At 29.0% G+C, this 19,407-nt stretch overlaps 1 protein-coding gene across 1 annotated transcript in view; it reads right to left on the reverse strand.

The window, feature by feature from the left end:
* Positions 1–391: 391 nt before the first annotated feature.
* LOC121120103 (glutamate-gated chloride channel) overlaps positions 392–19,407 on the reverse strand; it is a 274,678-nt gene continuing 255,662 nt past the window's right edge. Inside the window, 2 exon segments of the mRNA XM_071889780.1 lie at positions 392–1,021; positions 2,274–2,519. Of these exon segments, the coding sequence (XP_071745881.1) occupies positions 611–1,021; positions 2,274–2,519 (657 nt within the window). The 3' untranslated portion in view covers positions 392–610.

Here is a 19,407-nt window from a genome sequence, read left to right on the forward strand (position 1 = left end):
TAAATTGGATAATTTATTAATCAATATTATTTTTATTATTAAATAAATACATTTATAAATTATGATAATAATTATTGTAAGATATTAAAAATGGAACTACAACATTTGCCTGAATTAAAAACATGGAATATGTACATCAATCATTATATGTAGGTTTGAGAACCCATGAAAAAAATTATAAATATAACATATTTTGTTTTTATGAATAGAATATAAGTAGAAACAAAGTGTTTAATTAATTAGTTATTATTAAGAGTAGTAATAAATAATTGATATTCATTTCTCAAATACACTTGTGCATGTAGTATGTATGAATCAATAAAGTTGTACAATGTATGCTTTTAAATGATAATAAGTATGTATGATAAGGTATTTGAAAATTGTGTTGTTGTTTTTTTTGTACTTTTTTCGCTAAATTGTATAATTATATAAAAATATGATTTTTGTGTACGATATCTAATCATTATAAATATAATTAATTTATGCTAATTGTGTAGTAAATAGTTTTGCATTTTGCTAGTTTATGTTTAATTCATGTCAGAATCATTTAAAGTGAACCAGATAAAAAGAAAAATAAATGATCTCATGACGTCATGTATGAATTTATTTATTATGACTCAAGTTGAGGACTCTTACTCTTTGCAAAGAGATAGTAAAGCCAGTATGCAAGATTAAAAATGGCAAAAATTAGAGGGAAAATGAAACGAGAAATGACGTCAATCCTCTTGGCACGCGAAGGGAATTTTGCTAAGAGGCCTCGCGTTTTGCAACAGTACCAATTGCAGTTCTTTTCATCTATTTCCCCATTACGAGAGTTGGCATAGGCTTGGAGATGCTCTACGGGAATATGGATTTCGCAAGGCGTTGCGGAATTATAGCTATTGGGAGGACCTCCACTGAGGATGTTGTGATGAGGATACATGCTGTTGTATTGATGAGGATAGGATGTTGTTGATTTGTAGACCAAATCCCCGAGGGGATCAACACGAATGTTGTTACGATACTCGGAGTTGCGCTTTTTCTGTAAAGATATGGAAAGTATTAAACCATTGGCGCATTCGGCCCGTCAATACAAGAACAAGTTATTCCAATTAACCTTTTGAATGTTAAGCAAATTGCATTTACATTTTTCAAGTCAAAATTAAATTACAATTGATTACACATTTTGTGAAAATGAATTGATGACAATACTCAAATTAATTTATAAGCGCAAAATCAAAAATGGATCTCAGTTTTTGAGTCAGTCATCTAAATTCTGAAATATCTGGGATTATAGTAAGGCGGGACTATTATCACTCAAAGTCTTATTTTACCCTTAAAATAATCCCAAATTAAAAGTAGGATAAATAAAACTTATGTAAATTGTTCTTCATAATTAAAAAGTACTTTAATTGATTCTGTATCCTGTTATGACATCAATAAATTTCTATTTTTAGGCTAAAAAATGATAAAAAAACGACTTTTTTTATAGACCCTTATAATTTATCCATAATATATAGTGATGAGGAATATTATTGAATATTTTTCCATAATATAAGTTCCGTATAATTTAAAAAAAGATATATTTATCAAATATGCATCTTGAAGGATTTGTGTTCATTTTGAAGTGAAACAATTTATATGAGAGTGTGTAAGCAAATAATCAACATTATCAGAATATTTTTTTCAAATTTCAATGCTAATTTTATTACGTCATGCCTCGTAAAAGAAAGATTGAGGCAATCGAAGGAAGATGCTTCTAACTTGATCATCCATCTCAAGAGATGTTCGAATCTAGATTCTGAATTCTACGAGGGACGACAAGAGGAAAGTTCATCCGAGGAAAACTACCACATCTCATAAGGGAGTAAATTTGACTCCTTCATTGGGAGTAAGATACCAGGATCGAAACAATAAAGTGATCCATTCACGATGAGAAGATAATTTTAATTTTTCAAAATGGGATCACTAAAAAAATACAAATTGGAATAAAATCCTGGGAGTTGGATATTTTTTAAATAAATCTTGTTTATAATTATACATTTAGTGTTTTTCTATAACATAGTTTCATAAAGGAAAAAAGACTTCAGACTATTGCTAACATTTCTAGATGTTTCAATCTAGCCTAGGATTTTGAATATATTCCCTTAATTCATCAAAATTTGTAAACGAAATATTGCAACATTTATGTTGTAAAAAGGTAAGCTGGGAATGTATCCTTTTCTTGATATTTGTTCAGGATTATTTTTGTGTTGGTACAACAAATACATTGTAAAAATATTCTGACAACTTACCAGAGTAAAACTTCCGTCATTATGCCCCACATGATTCATTTCTTGACTCGTGTTGTTTCCATGAATCGTTCCAGAGGAGTCCAGATTAGTATTTTCATTCTCGATTGTATCTGCATTCTCCAACTCCCATTGCCGACGAGCTCTTTCCATGCGCTCTCGATTCCGATCCCTTTGCATATCTGATCTTGAAGCATAATTGACGAGTGCAAATTCTAGAAGAGCACAGAAAACAAAGCCCTGACATACCTATAATATAAATTTGTCGTTGTAAATGAAGAAAGGGATTGGTTACAAAACTATGTGTACAATATAGAATGAAGTTAATTTAAAAAATCCTTACTTTGCCATTAAAGAATCAAAAAAGTTTTATTTTTGTTTTTGAGAAAGGGAAAAATAATGCTGATGAAAGAATGAAAAAAACAAAAAAACTTGTCTATACGTACAAAGAAAGTTTGTGTGAAAGAAACCAAAAAAACCATAATCATTATTATTCTATTAGAGATTCAAGCCTTTTTATTTTTTCTTTCACTCAAAGATCCATTTATTTCAAATCTATCTACTCTGTGAACCATTCAAGTTCATTTTATAAATAATTACATGTACAGAAAGTTTAAAAACTAAGTAGTAAAAAATATTCATGTTAGATTGAAGATATTTCCTTGACTACATGATAGATTTCCTCCCGCAAAATGCCGCTTTTAATATACTATATTTAGAGGGCGTCAATTTATTACCTTTTATCTACAAGTTAACAAAAACCAGCTATGCTAGGGCCCATATACAATGTATGTATGCAAGTTTTTGACATATTTGCACAACTAACTTTCTCTCCTGTTCGGACTTCGTATATATATAATGCGTAAGTACATTGCACATAACCCCTTATATAACATGTTTAAAACTGTTATTCCCCAAATGGCGCCACTATTCTTGGCTATGTAAATAAGCTACTATTAATCATAACTAGTATTCTTGTAGCCAACTTAGTTTGGAAAAAAAATAATCACGTGGTCATTGTTTCCACACTTGATTTATATTACTGCAAGTATTTAAGGTTTTAGAAAACGTTTTATATACATTTTTATTTCGGAATCATCCAAAGGACTCTAAATTATTGCTTACTCAGCCATTAGATTTCACATAGCCTTCCTACATTTGTGTCCTTACTTATTTTTAAATTAAAATACCTTCTGAAATCCCAGCGGATTTCACTTCACCATGAAATTTTACGGTAGCAAAGTAATTTTTGAGAAGTCCTGCTCTAAACAATAATTTTCTTTTACCCAAGGATTTATGCTTGTAACCCCAGTAGAAATATACGAAAAGTATATGAATGTCAATTGCATGAAAAAATACCGAGACACATGGCAACTGACTGAATGTTCCCACTACCATAAACCGTCCCTACCGAACCAATATATGTCGTCTTTCCAAATATATAGCCCAGTATGGCATTTGACCACTTACTTGTAGAATATAAAATTAAATCATTGTGTAATCATTTCACAAGTGAGGTCTAATGTGCTCACATTACAATCGACTTTGGAGAATCATTAGAGTAGATTAAACGTATGAAAACTATTAGATTATGTAGAGAAACAAGTTTCCCTACATAATCTAGTATTTTTTTTTATTGTGTATGTCAGTGGGGTATGTACGGTTCTCGGAATCTAATGGGTGGACAGATGAATGAGGCCATAGTAGATCATTATGCCCGACACAGCAACATTATTCAAGTTTATCGTTGTTCAAGAGTAAAAATTCCCAAAGTCGACGGAAAGAGACGGATTTGAACACTAAAACTCCCGTACCAGGTATTTCTAAAAATAATTATATTGTAATGACTTATAGGAGATACAAGAAAAAGTCATCCCCACAAAATGATCTCCTCTGCCTCATCCCTCTGTCTCTTTTCCTGATACTCGATTAAAGACAAACTCACAACTCTTCTACCTTCCATCTACTTTCATGATCCACCAAAATGTTAATTGTCCGAATATCTCGACAAAGTTTAAATCCCCGTTCTCCTTCTCCAATAATAAACTCTTTGCTTCCTTAGTAAAGTTATTTTTTTAAGTATTAAAAGGTTGTAATAATTGAAATAAAGCTTTCCCCTGTCGATGTTTCCAATTTTGAGATAGAAAGACAAAATATGTATGACATGTGAGCAAGTTTATACACACTCATTCAAAAAATTATAAAACTCTTGCAAAATTGTATATCTCAGGATGGAAAACAGGAGAGATGTTTAATTTGGTCCAATCCAAAATAGAGTTTTACTTCTCTTTTTTAGCATATTTTTAAAATCTATTTTTTCTTTCACATAAAATAATTGGTTTTATTTTTGAGGAGATATTGGATTTTTTTATTTTTGGTATATGTTACTTATTTATATTAAAAAAAATTGTGACTGGGAAAACAACAATATCAACAAAAGGACATACCCATGTACATACAAATAACTTTTTTCTATAGGATAAATAAAGTAAGAAAATATAGGTATATTGTGATGCTAGTACATTTTTAAAAGAAAACTTGAGGGCATTTTTTATAAGTACTATTTATTTTGCAAAGAAATATATATGTTGAAATACAAACTTTTTTTTCTTTGATTACTTTTTTCCATACATACAATACATAAATATATTTAAACAAACACTTATTAAAAGTATAGAGAAGAAAATATTCATTTGGGATCCAAACGGTCAGGATTAGGGTATATATTTTTCCGTGAGTGAAGCCTGAGGCAAAGGTAAAATATTGTATTCTTTCCGGTGTGTGACTAGTTTTTTAACTTTTTCCCTGTTGTTTCAAATTGAAATTTTAGTACTGTAATTAATCCATCTGGCCAAGGAAGACTGCAGTTAGATTATATATATACATATCTCCTTTTGTATGAGTCAATGGGAATCCAAGCCACTACATTTTTTCTTTTCAATATGACAATATTGGAAAGAATTTTTTTTCATTACACTTATTTTCAATTTTAACATAATTTAGCAAAAATTTTACAGTTTGACTCTATGTTTTCAGATGATTTTTTTAAATCTGTTAAGTACTGCTGTTATATACACTGTGCAAGCCCTTACGTTTTACGTTAAAACACGAAGGAAAGTGCCCTAAATATCCCTGGGCTTGTCGGATTGAAATTTTATAATGTAGTGAGTACGTAATTTACAGTGTGGTACATGGTGTGTATTTTATAGGTACCCAGCTTTTTTAAAATTGCTAATATTAAGAATGAATTTTCTCTCCCTTAGCAGTTGTCGTTATTATTTAACTCCTGAGTAGTGAACATCCTTATCTACTACATTCAATTATATTTAAAACCTGATTGAATATTCATTTGTGCTTATAAAGAAAGACGGAGTTATAATTCTAAGTCCTTATTGGACTCAGAGTAGAATTGGAGATCCACATCATAGCCTAATTCCTCTTTTATTTTCTTCTCTCCCCACCTTGTCACAGATGATTGTAGCTGATCTCCTTTAAAAAATTCTTGAATTGTCAGGATTACCATGTTGATTTTCGGTTTCTTTATTTTAATACTCATTACACACACGATTTTCAACACTAAGTATATAACACAGTTGTCCAAGAATTTGTTAAGTTTATTATGTTTGATTGAAACTCGGGAAGAATACAAAGGATATGAAACATCAAAGCTCAGTCGACTAAGTACTCGAGAAGAAGAGTTATACTTTTCAAATCAATGTACGTAAGTTCGATTCACGAACAATATAATATGTATATCGAATTTTACTCCTACCTTTAATGAATTCATAAGAAATAGGGAAATATAAAAATATACAATGTTTAGAGGTGTATAAAACATGTCTTAGAAAGCGGGAGTGGCGTTTTCTAGTTGACAATATGAAAAGGATTTATTATTTTCCAAAGCTGTTGCCTTATTCTTTAATTCTTGAAAAAAGAAATCATAGTACACAGCTATAACTTGTTTGAGTGATCATGAAAGACGGACAAAAACGCTGAGGGGTTGCTTTGGAAATATAAATATAAGTACATGCTCGACTGAGAGTAGATTTGATAATTGTCATTGTAGTAATTCCAACTTATTCCTTGCTATAAACGGAGTGCGATTTGTGCTTATTTCCTTCCCCTCACGGCTGCTTGCCGCTGGTCTAATAAAACGTCATCGTGACAGCGAAGATGCTCTCCTCTATAACATTTTTCAAATTGTCAGAATTGTTTCCCTATATTCAAAGGTCATAAGAATTATACATACACGGTAGAGCAGCAAATTATGGAGTCGAGAGATGGATTTAGAAATACATTAATAATTTTATATTTTCAATTATAGATAAAAAATAATGTTAACAAAACATGTAGACAAGGTTTTTGAAAAGTTTTTATACTCAATAGGGCCACCTTCTTTATCAATCACAGTCTTTACACGTGGCCTGAAGACCATCCAGGAGTTGATGACAAACTCTTCTGACAAGTTGTCGCATTCCGCCACTATAGAGGACTTTAGTGAGTGACATTTGGGATTGCTGTCCTGTTGGATCCCTCTCCAAAGTGCCCCTTATAGAAAAGTCAATTGGGCTCAAATCTGGTGAGGAAGGGGGTCACATCTCCTTGGCCCAGGATCAAGCCATGTTATCTACACATTACTTTTAGCACTTGGCAGATGTGTGAGAGGGGGTGTTGTTCTGAGTTCACAACTAGTTACCGTCTGGTTAGTTGGTCTTCAGCCATGCAAGATAGTGTACCTAAGCACTTTACAGTAGGCCTTCTGACCGATTTTCTTTCCAGCCTTGAATAAGAACGGAGGCACATTCTTTCCATCACAGGCCACACTACCAAGGACCATTATTTGAATCGGATATTTGGTGTGATAAATCCCTTGGACCTATTTCTTTATTTCCACAAGCTAACGGTCGTTCCGATGGTTGTGGAATTGATCAACTGTGAAATTCTTCTTGTCCGAGAAAATTTTCACAATTGACCATTTGCCTTAACCCATATGAGGATTTTCTTGGACCTCTCGGCCCTCCTGGCTTTCTTGACCTCTGTCAGAAGATGCCTGGGGTCCTTGTGAAATAAACTAAGAAAAACTTTGTATTTCTCTCTAAATTATGCCCTCAACTTTTGACACTCTGGAGAGGTCTTCTCTATTTTTATTCATCTTGGCCAACATAAAATCAGGCTCCTACAACACTTAACAATGTCTTTAATCTTCATCACATTAACACCAGCATCTAGGAGATCTGAGTTGCGCTTACTTTTTGCTTGTTGCTCGCTTATGATGATGAGATGACTAAATGATTAGTATATTTTGTTTATATAAAAAGGACGGCGGAAACAGAATATCGAAAAATAATAATTAGGCCTTTTCATAGTAACGGCAAAATTAACATGAATTAACAGTCCACATTTTGCTACCCTACCCAGTATTTATATAATAAAAACTCAGAATGGAATATACATTTGTAATCCATTCATAAAAAATATATCATTTATACTATCCTTTTATGACCACTTTTTTAACGTATAATGAGTTACCTATTGTGAAATTAATTTAGTTGTGAGTCACGTAATAATAGAATTTATCTACGCCTTGTAGTCATTTTCTATCAGCTACTTTATTGAGTTAATTACTTTATTTTTAATACTTATGTTGTAAATTTATTGATTTACTAAAGCCAGTAAATTTTCTACATTAGTCACCTTTATAAAATCTATATTTAATACATAGTTCAGAAGATCGTTGTTAAGACGTCAACACATAGACAGATATATGTTTATTGTGAAATAGTTATTGGATAGAGTATATAATTATCATTTTTGTCTAAAGTATCCGTTCAAAACTGATTTTCGCTATAGAGAAGGAGTTTTTTTGTACCTTTGAAACCTTTTCCATCTAAAAATCATCGTTAAAACAGATTTAAAATATATAAAAAGTGTAGATGCTGTCTCCAAATTAATATCTTAGCAAAATAAGAATTGGTAATTTTGAAGAGTAAAAAACCTTAGCTTATTGTGTTTTTAATATAAAATAATACATAAAAGTTGAAATGAACAGAGGAATTCTTTAAAAAAACATATCTGTTATAGCGGAAAAATTATATTGATCCCTTGAGATATGGCTTTAATTGGCTGAATTTTTTATGTATATTGACTAGTAGGAGCTTTTCCGTTCCACGGAGGCATGGTGAGGGGACGCATTTGGACTTAAAATGCTTGTGATGTATAGCCCATATTTTTTTCTGTAAAGTAATTTAAAATTTCAAATAAATAATGTGACTTATTTTTATGTTTGTCTATTTAAATTGAATGTAAAAGTAGCTCATTTATTCAGGAACAATAATTAAAAAACCCAAAAACCTGATTATATTTCAAAATAAAACCAAGAAAATAAGCAAAACCAAAATTAGAAATTTAGCCTGGTGGCCTCATGGGTTTCTTAAAGGAAGTTTAAGTTCGTCAGAATTACTCATGAACGGTATTGTGTACGGCAATACTCCCAAAGATACGCCTGCTTTGATGAGGACAAAAAAATTTGTACCCACACGTGAACCACTTTAAAAGTGAAAATATAACAATAAAATTGCTTAAGTTCAGTAAATCAAATAGTCAGTAATAGTAAATAATCAACAGATTACTTCGTAACAATAATCTCAGTATATTCCTGAACCAAATTTATTTTTGTTGATGTTTCTTTTTTTAAGTTACAAATACAAAGGTTATTTTATAACAATGTATTATAATAACCTTTGTCTAATAATGTATTGTAAATTAAATCATGTTCAATCTAATGTCAACTTACTCATAACTTACCTTGGCATAAATTGCGACTAAAGTGAATATCGCTTAATATAGGCACCAACTACATCTTCTGTTGTGCCTCTTTGTACAACTGGAAGTATTTGTCACCACAAAATAAAGTTACTTTACCTTCAAATGAATTAGTATCCTGCATAATATTTAATAATTTTCATAAGATTTGTAGCAATCCCAGACGAATCAACTGGTTCCCTTCCCTTCTAATTTTTAATAGTGGAGTGTAGAACAAAAAATGTTACTACCTGAAAAAAACGGCACAACAGCAGGAGGAGGAAGATTCAAAAGTTTATTTTTGTATATATAAGATAAAAAAAATAGACCATTGAACTAATTAAAGCGATGGACTTATATTTGAAAATTTTAATAGAATATAAAGTTAGCGATTCATTATGATGACAATCATTATGAATGAAAAAATTAAATGCTATTTAGTTCGTTCATCCCACTTTCCTCTAAAATTTAACAAAATAACTGTCAGCTTCTAGAAAATAGAATTTTTTTACGATGTCGTTTAAATACATTAATTTGGATTAATAACAGATATATAAAAATTTTTTTTTTTAAATCAGGCCCAATCAGCCCAACAGCTCAGAGGGAAAATAAGTCAAGGGAAATAGAGAAAAATAAGATAAAATACTATAATTTTCCATAGAGGTGTGAAAAAATTCCTTTTCTTGGCAAGCGTCGATCACTTATAAAGACAAAAGTTGTTGAACCTAAAACCAGAAGGAGACCATTCCATAAAAAAACTTCAAATAAGTCTTATTTAGTATTTATGAATTCATGAACGGTTTTGATTGTCAATAAATCGACTACAAAGCCTATTAAGACCAAGTTTCCCCGTTTTCAACTGGAACAGCGAGTTATATTTTAAATTGATAGGAAGATATTTAGCTTTAGTTGTCCCAGAAAAGTTCATTACTCTTACCTTAGAGAATATTGAACTTCATTAAATTAAGTTTTCCTTACTAGATACTTTGACAATACTATGCTACAAAAAAATTGTGCTCTGATTTTAATAATCTTAAAACACGAAAATCAATGTTTTTTCATTCAATATCTTTTTGTGTGGTCTACAAGTTGATATTTAGTGTATATTAAATATTCATACTCATATTTTAACATTAAGAAAATAAGTAAATTAAAATTATGGAAACTTGTATTAACAATTATGTATCCTTTTCGAAACTTGAGAAAATTGATTATTCGTCTAAAATTACAAACATTTCCCGTACAGGAGCTTTGCTCATAATGCAATGTATTACTTTTCTAACAAAAGTAATAACCCATTTCTATTAAATCATCTTTCATCTTTGACTTATAAGACGAATAAATTCTATTTATTGATCTATTCATATTTGTCAAAAAATATAACAAATCAAAAAGATAATCATTATAATGTATTAAATTCTTTAACGATCTCCAAAATATTATATGATCATATTTAATTTTTGAGATTGTTAAAGAACTAAATAAATTATAATAAATTTTATTACAATATATTTGTGCTCAATTAGTAGTAATATGAGAAGAACTGAGGTCATATTACAAATTCAAGTCCCTTTGATTTCGATATGTGTATATGTAAGCGCATTTATTGTATAAAGTGTTTTCTTATATGAAATAAATAGATATAACTGTAAGGTTTTTATATATGATTCTAACCAAAAAAATTTAAATAAGGAATGCAGACTCCTAGAGAAAAAAAAGAGTACATAAAACCACTCTAAAGTAATTGGAACTTTTATATACTATGAGCCTTCTGATTGTTGTTTCTCAGTAACATAAACATAAATGTCAAGGAAAATTATGGTTGTCGTCTTTAAAATAAGAAAAAAAAGTAATTTTGTCACCCCTAGGGAAATTTAAGGAGTTTGTTTCATTGAGCAATAAGGTTTAATTTAATTACAAATGAAACATCAAAGGCACAAAAAAGCAACAATAAAAAAATGCCAATAAAAAAACCATTATTTTAAATACTAAAAATATAATTAGACCAAGAGATAAAACAACAGACCATTAAGGAATGTTGATAGCCTGAAGATACTGGGCGCATAGCCGTAGTTTCTATTTTAAAATAAAAGGAATTTTGCCGTAGCAAAAAAAAAACAACAACACATTTTTAATAAATTCTTCTTGGTTTATATGTAGGTTTCTTTTAAAAACCATGAACATTTTTGAGAAACTTATAATATGAATATGTATTAACAAATATAAATACTTTTTAAAACCCTTTTTCTTTTTCTAAGCAAAAATGGCTCTGTTACATAATTTCTACCTGATAAATTGAAGAAATAAGTGTAGTCGTCAAGATTGAATATAAATTGCACATACTGTAGCGAGAAACTAAAAAAAGTAAAAACACATTCTCTACGAATATTAAAAGATTTTTCCGGCAGTATGAATGTGTGAAGAAGAATAAAATACAAATCTACCGGTTGGTCCATTAAAATCTGAACACTTAACAATTTAATAATTAATGAACAAAACAAAACAAACATCAGCTTTCTAGCTTAGGTACAAGTTGGTAACATGATATACTAATTTCCATTTGTGCACTTCATGCCGTTGAGTGTCTCTAGGACCTCTGTCTACGCCGTCATTTAGTCTGAAACATTGAAGAAAAAGAAAGGCTCTATCAAAAATGCGAAACTGTGCCCGGAGGAGTTAAAGATAACATCCTAGGCCAATTCCCACAAGGGTCTATGAAAGAGATCTCGGGATTTCACACCAGACTTTCGAGAGAGCTATAAAAAAGAACTGAATAAAAAAAGCCTTGTGAGAGTGGAGAGGCCACTTTTGACATCAGCAATGAAAGAAACTTATGTCCTCCGTTGCATTACTCTTTTGAATGTGTTATGAATGAGTCTTTAGACTTGTTTTGAACTCTTTTTTGACAATTCTGTCCCCCCTTCAGCTCTGATACCAAACCATCGACTTTCACTTTTTGGGTGTACGTCGATATGTCGAAGGGAGAGCTTGCAGTGTCTGTCATCAAAACCCCGTGGCCCTCAAGGTCATAGCCTGTCACTGCCTGGAAACCATAATTGCTGCTAAGGATGGTTACTTCAGTGATTAACAGAGCTCAGAAACACATTTATTTAAAGTATTGATTTTGTTGAAATTCTATTGTTACTAATAAATTATAATGTTCAAGTTTAAACCTCAAAATGTTCAAATTTTAATGAACCACTCAGTACAAGTAACGACCTCAAAAACTGATTTTGTAATGGCCACGTATCGGAATCTACATAGGGCTTTTAAGGTAGAAGCCATCACCAGAAAAGTGCAGGAGATAATATGTTCTTGCAGATGCCACAGTCGCTAAAAAACTCAAAGTTTTGTAAAATTTCTAGAACCATGCTCATTAATTTGCACTTTTAAATATTTGAACTAAAAAACTTTGATTTTTAGTGTTGTTTTGTCCTGTTTTTCCTATAATTGTTTTACCCATGTCAGATATGCTGAAGGACTGTATTTAAAAAAATTAATTTTTATTTCATAATAATTAAAATAAAGATATGCCTTTGCACTTTAAAAAATAACTATCAACATACAAAATTCAATATTAAAAAGTATAACACAAAGTCACTTTCAAGGTTTTACAAATATTATTTATGAGCATAAGACTACAAAAACTACTGGTTTGTGCTATGCTTACTCAATATAGTTATTTTTCTTCATAAAGAATCTTTTGATTTAATCAAAATAAATAAAATAATGTATTTACAAATCCCTTTCATGTCTCACACTTCCATAAAGTAATCTATTTAATTCAATTTTTTTGCAATGCGTAATGACAAATTATTTCCTCAATACATTAATTCATTTGATAATGGTTAAGGCTTTTTAAAATTGGAATGTTCAGAAATATGTATGTAAATGTAACAAAAAATTGTAGAATGACATCAAGAGATTAAAGTAAAAAATAAGGTTGTTAGTTATAAATCCTCCCATAAAAGAAAAACGACAGCAAATTATGTTAAAAAAAACTAATTTCAATTTTTTAAATATATATATATTTAAATTGCAAAATTGTGTTTGTTTTAGCTTTTTTATTAGTACATATTAACTATACTCAACAATTTTTATGTATGTACATCAAAAATATTAAAAAAAAACCAATTAGTTATAATTTTATTTATTTATATTTGTAAGAGTTTTACTGAGTAATATCATGGAACATAATCTCTAATATACTTTTGAAAATGTCGATATCCCCCTTCTCAATTTTTCTTTTTGTACAATGATCTGACAGACATATCATTTGTTACATAAATAATCTTTATACAAATGGAAAAAATTGTTGATAAATAATGTTTTTTTAGTGAAAGCTACAAACCATGTTGAATTCGAGATACAACTCTTAGTTCATTAATTTATTTACCTATGACAAAGACATTATTTTAGCATATGGATTTTAAAATATTATTTTTCAATGCTGATCTTACATTTTAAAAACTTTTGTACACAAAAATTAACGTATTTAGAGAAAAATCTTTTTTTGTCACCTTTTCATCATAATGAACAAAGTTTTTGTTTTTTTAATTATTTCTTTACTTTAAAAGTTAAACAAAAGTTATTTTTTAGGATGAAAAGAAAAACAACAGCCCAAAATAAATATGTTTTGAATTAAGTAAGACAAGGTTTGTGTTCAAAAATGTCATTTGCAAACACTCAAACAATATAAAATTTCGTTAAGCATCGCTCAAAAATCTTATTTTCCAAATATGGTTTTTTTATTTGTGAAAAAATTATATTAAGTATATTGATATACAAATATTATTTCTTTATTATTTCAAATAAGTCATTTTTGAATGATGTTACAATTAGAAAGTAATAATAGTCGATATAAAAATTATATACATATATAAGTGTGACCTTAATATTTAGTGGTCCAGCACAACAAAAGTACATGGCAAAGTTTTACAAATGATCAATAGTCCGATTACCAAACCATGAAGCAATTATCTCGATATTAAAAAGTAATTATCCCCTATGTCAAGAAGGACGATTCGCAACTATCATCTAAAATTTGAGCCAAAATAGCAATACCATGAAATACCAAATTTTTATATTTTTTTAAATATATTATTTGACGGAATACGTCTAATATTTTAAAAGCCTTTCATATCAATTTTTATTTGTTTGTCTGTGCTCAATGAAGAGAAATATAAGAACCCCACATACGTATGTATAAGACCATAAAATAAAATTTATTTCTCACTTTGTACGATTGGTACAAATAATACACATCAAATCGAAATATGAAGTTAAAAAATTTGAACTGTTGAATATATTAGATATAAATATATAAAGTAAGATTATTGTAAAACCCAGAACATTTTAGGGTTAGTATGAACTATCTGCACATACTTAGTAATGTAATAAGATAAATGAAATATAAACATAACTCACTAATCTGAAGATTGCTAAACATTTTGAAATATTTTTAAAATTCATTTTCATTTTTCAAACAACAGATTACAACTAATGCTGTTACTTGGCACTTGTAAGTCATAACGTCATAAAAATATTGACTGATCGATAAAGTAACGCCACACAGGTATTTTAACAGTATTTTTTAAAAATATTTTATAAAAGAGGTATCAAAATACTTCTACAGACAGCATTCATTTAAAAGAAAATGTTTTTAAGAGTATTTTCATCTATATTGATAAATATTTTTTATGTCCAATTCATATTACTACTAATTCCAACTTTTTTATTGTTTAAAAAATACTTTGAAAACTATGTACCTCTTTTTTTTCTTCAATAAATACAACATTGCAAAAAACTTTCAAAATATAATTTTTCTGTAACTTTGATGTGTAATGTAAAAAATTATCTCTGAATTTGTATTTTCATCTGAAATAAATCTCTTCTATTATTTCCATACTTGTTGCACAAAAATATATTTCTATAGGTATGTTTCCAAGGATAAATCCTGTTTCTTTTGTTTTTTTAAATTTTTGATCCAATGTAACAGTTTCTTTAATTATGTGTTTGTAATAATTTGTTGTGTATAATATTGGCTTTAATATTATGAAAATTAATGGTAAATAAACATTTTTTGCAAAAAAAATAATTGTAGGAAATAGAAATAAACTAGCAATTTTATCTCTTTTTTAATCATAGCTTTATCCTGTAGTACTACATTTTGTAAGCTACAAACTAATGTTTAATTAACTGAACCAAATTAATTGTGTGCTGCCTGCACTTGGTTCTAAAAAGCATTTCCATTACATTAAAACAATTTAAATATACTCAACATACAAAAAAAAGTTTTTGAAGTGAGAGCCACAAAATATGTAGTTAATTCAGGGGTGTCTTGTATTGACTTGATAACACTGTCATACAACTCCTATAATTAATATGTATTTTTATTGTTCATTTAAATAAGAACTGAAGACGAGGGAAAAATATGATATTACTCATTTATTAATAAAAATATCAATTCCAATATCATTAAAAAACTTAATAGGGTTGCATTGACCCATAATCAATAATATTATCGTTGTATAAATTAAAAAGCAATAATCTAGATTAAAAATAGTTTAATTTCGTTATAAGTACAATCATATTTTACGAAAAAAAGACAATTATTGATTTAGTCCATCAACAAAAAAGAAATCAATTAGTCAAAAATTGAAATGATCATTTAAATTTATTAATAAATTGTTTTTGATTAATTTTTCGTAAACTAATATCGTAAACTTCTTTGTCAATTTAAAAAAAAATATTTTGTCCTTCATTGAACAAAAATATATAACAAACAAACATAAAATCATACAAAAATACATAAAAGAGAAAATGCAGAGATAAAAATTATCAATAAACATTCCAGTTTCAAATTCTCCTCCTTAATTATAGATCAACATTCCATAAGCCTTGTAAACAAACTTATGTATGTATTTTTACTATTGGACTGAACATAACCTCAAACACACATAAATATAGATGAAACTGTCGTTTAATCAGACATTTATAAAAACGATGTTTTGTATTCCTTGATTTAGGATAGTTTAACCCATTTACTAATAAATTTCGTTATATTTTACTGTATGGGAGATAAGTATCAAGGAAAAAACATGTGTAAGCATATCAACGACATTTCTTTCAAATCAGTACAATTTTTTCCCTGTGTATTTCTTCGCATATCGCCAATTTCCTTGGCTCTTCTATTCTCCATTTTTTTAATAATAAAAAAACTAGTTATATACGATAGGAAACGATAATTTGTTGTAAGCCTCATCATTGAATTTCAAATTGTTTGATCAGACAGTGACACATTTTTTTGATAGCCCTGTCCGCTTTTAGCTGATAAGCATACTATAAATAATTATTATTATTTGCAACGTAAAGTTTTTTTACGAATAAATTTCTCATAAAAGGAGTATTAATAAAAATGAAATCGAATCATTATATGAAATTGTAAAAGGTTTATCATTTTTTAAGATGGGGAAATACAATCATTATTTTTTGCATTAATTCATTAATATAATAGAAATCAAAACGTATTTTAAGAGAGTGTTGTGTTTCTAATCATGTTTCAAATTCTCTGTGATGTTTGTAAATGTAAAATTTACTATGATACATAATGAATCATTTCATATTTGAAACGTAATATTTATATATATTAAAAAATAAAATTCTCTAATTTATGCTAATATCAAATGTCAAATCAATATAATTTTTTTATTGAAATACCTGTACTTGGTTAAAAAGTAGACATACAAAGATTAGTTTGAATACAATTTGGGTATATAGAGAGGGACAATTGCATAAAAATGATCAAATAAACATAACAAAGGAATTTATCAAACCAACATTGCTAAGCAAGTTGACGTGGAGAGGAGGACTGTGTATTGTATTGTCCTGCATACATATGGTGTCCAACTCATACTGTCAATATGACCTTTGCACTTCCTTTTTAGCAATGACCTTATGTTATTTTGGGATAAAACTATATAACAATCATTTTAGTTTGAAGACGGAATACTTTTTATATTCACTTGTTAAGAGCTTACTACATATGCCAAACCCACAACAAAGCTCAAAGCGTCTCCATCAGTTTTAGGAACCAATAAAATAATGCCGTAGTGAAAAGGCTTGCATAACATTCATGACCCGTTTGGAGGTCATTATTGAAGCAAAAGGTGGCTATATTTCGTTCTAAACGATAGCTAATAAAAAAAAGTAAACTGAGTTTTCTGCCTGAATTTTAATGGGCTCCATATAATTATCAATTGTTTAATTCATATGATCAATTAAGTTACACTGATGTTTATCGTTCATATTTAAATACTCGTATGTATATGTAGATATCATTGCTGAAAGGACAAAATTATTGAATTATTCATGAGGAGGGGATTAGATATATATATATGTATTATTTTTTAAGTATTCAAGCATACGCTAGTGAAAAGGGAAATAGAGTGAAGTGGAGTTATGTAGTTATAATAGGTTGGGGAAAAAGTAATTTCGTATTTCCTGCCTCTTTTTAAAAACTAAGTATATCTTTTTCATTATTATTTGTGACATTGGATCGTACAATAAAGTATTGTAAAGGCAAAGAACATAGAAATGGATGCATCTATTTTAAGCATGGTAAGAAATTATTTATATAATTTAATGAACTAAGGTTTTTATTTTATTTGTTTCTTTTTTTGTATTATTTTGTAGTTCTTGGAAAATTTATATTGTCTTTGGTTTTTTTATGTACTTAGATACTTTTACTGTTTTTATATTATTATTAATTGAGCATCAGAATAAATGAATTGATACTGGATAAAAAAAGTGTTGTAAAGGTGTGAGTCTATATTAAAAACACTTTTTGTACAGTTTATTGCTTCGCCAGTTCAATTGAAATTGCCATGCGTCCAGATTGGAGGGCTTAGGAAGAAATTTGCGATACTTTACACTTTTACAATCTGAAAGGGAAAATGCATCAAAAGCGACAAAGAAAATTTGGGATGTATACGAGGTCAACACTCTTCCGGTTTACCAAGACAACTCCAGGCTGCACACATCGTTGATTTGCGCTAAAAGGTCATGGAGCTCGGATGGGAAGTTTTTATGCATTCACTCTACAGTGCGGACCTGGCATCAAATCACTTCAATCTGTTCCTATCTATGGCCAAGGCGCTTAGGGGTAAAAAATTGGCCTAAATACAGGCTTGTTAAGTTTTTTGCCTATAGGGATAAGGGTTTCTATAAGAAGGTCTTTATGTTGTTGGATTCTTAATACAACAAGTTATCGAACCTAGCGGGGCATACCAAGTGTTAAATTGGCACTACGAAATAACTTTTTCCTCAACCTAATATATTCTATGAGGATATAATAATTTTGTTATAGACTATCACATTTTTATTTCGTTATTAAATTATAAATGAGTTAGTTTGTAAATATGTATGTATGTACATAATGTGACATTTTATTTTAATTCAAGGTTAACATGTATATATGTAGAGCCATATAGAATCCATTAAGCAAAGGCTCAAGCGCGACTGCTATAAATGGGGTATAAGAACTGAGAAATTACAACAATGACATAACATACGTTCATAAGGGTATTTGAGAACCATTTGTCAAATTCTTATGGAATAAAAGTATTAATTAGATTTAAATAGTCAAGTATATATATATATAGATATATCAAAAGGTCGAAAAACCGAAAAAAGGTCAACTACTTCTATTTTTGTGTATGAACTAGTGTGTCTTATTTTTAGTGTGACTTGTTAATTCGATCTTCTGTTGTATACGTTAATAAAGTATAGTTTTAAGATCAAATAAAAGGCTTATGTAACCCGAGTTATTACACATCGACAAACATACAAAATTTGTTTTAACCCTTAAATCCTATTTAGTTTTTTTTTGTAAATATTCTTTCTTGTGTAAAACTTTTCATATAAGTAATGTAATGAAAAGAACGAGAAATATTTTTGGATTTGTTTCTAATTAATCATCACACATTTAACGCAATTACTGATGAAAAATCATACTTATTTCTACTCATACTTAACAACTATTTGACACTTTTTTGTTGAATAATATGTTTAAAAGCGTTTTTTGACCATCAAAAAAACAAAACATTTAATGGTTAATAAAATAGAATATCACTCCCCAGGAAATTGTCAGTTTTACTCTTCCTTTTTCATGAGTAAAATAACTCGTAACAACTAATTATTTGCATGTTCCTTCTGCAAGATTGAAAAAATAATAGTATTATTTTGAGACTTAAAGATTGTTTTTATTTGATGAGCCAGCTAGTATTTTTTTTTCTATATAGCTTCAGGGTGAGGACTCAAAAATAAATATAAAAAA

This window comes from Lepeophtheirus salmonis, chromosome 6, assembly GCF_016086655.4.
Source record: "Lepeophtheirus salmonis chromosome 6, UVic_Lsal_1.4, whole genome shotgun sequence".
In the NCBI taxonomy this organism is placed as follows: domain Eukaryota; kingdom Metazoa; phylum Arthropoda; class Copepoda; order Siphonostomatoida; family Caligidae; genus Lepeophtheirus; species Lepeophtheirus salmonis.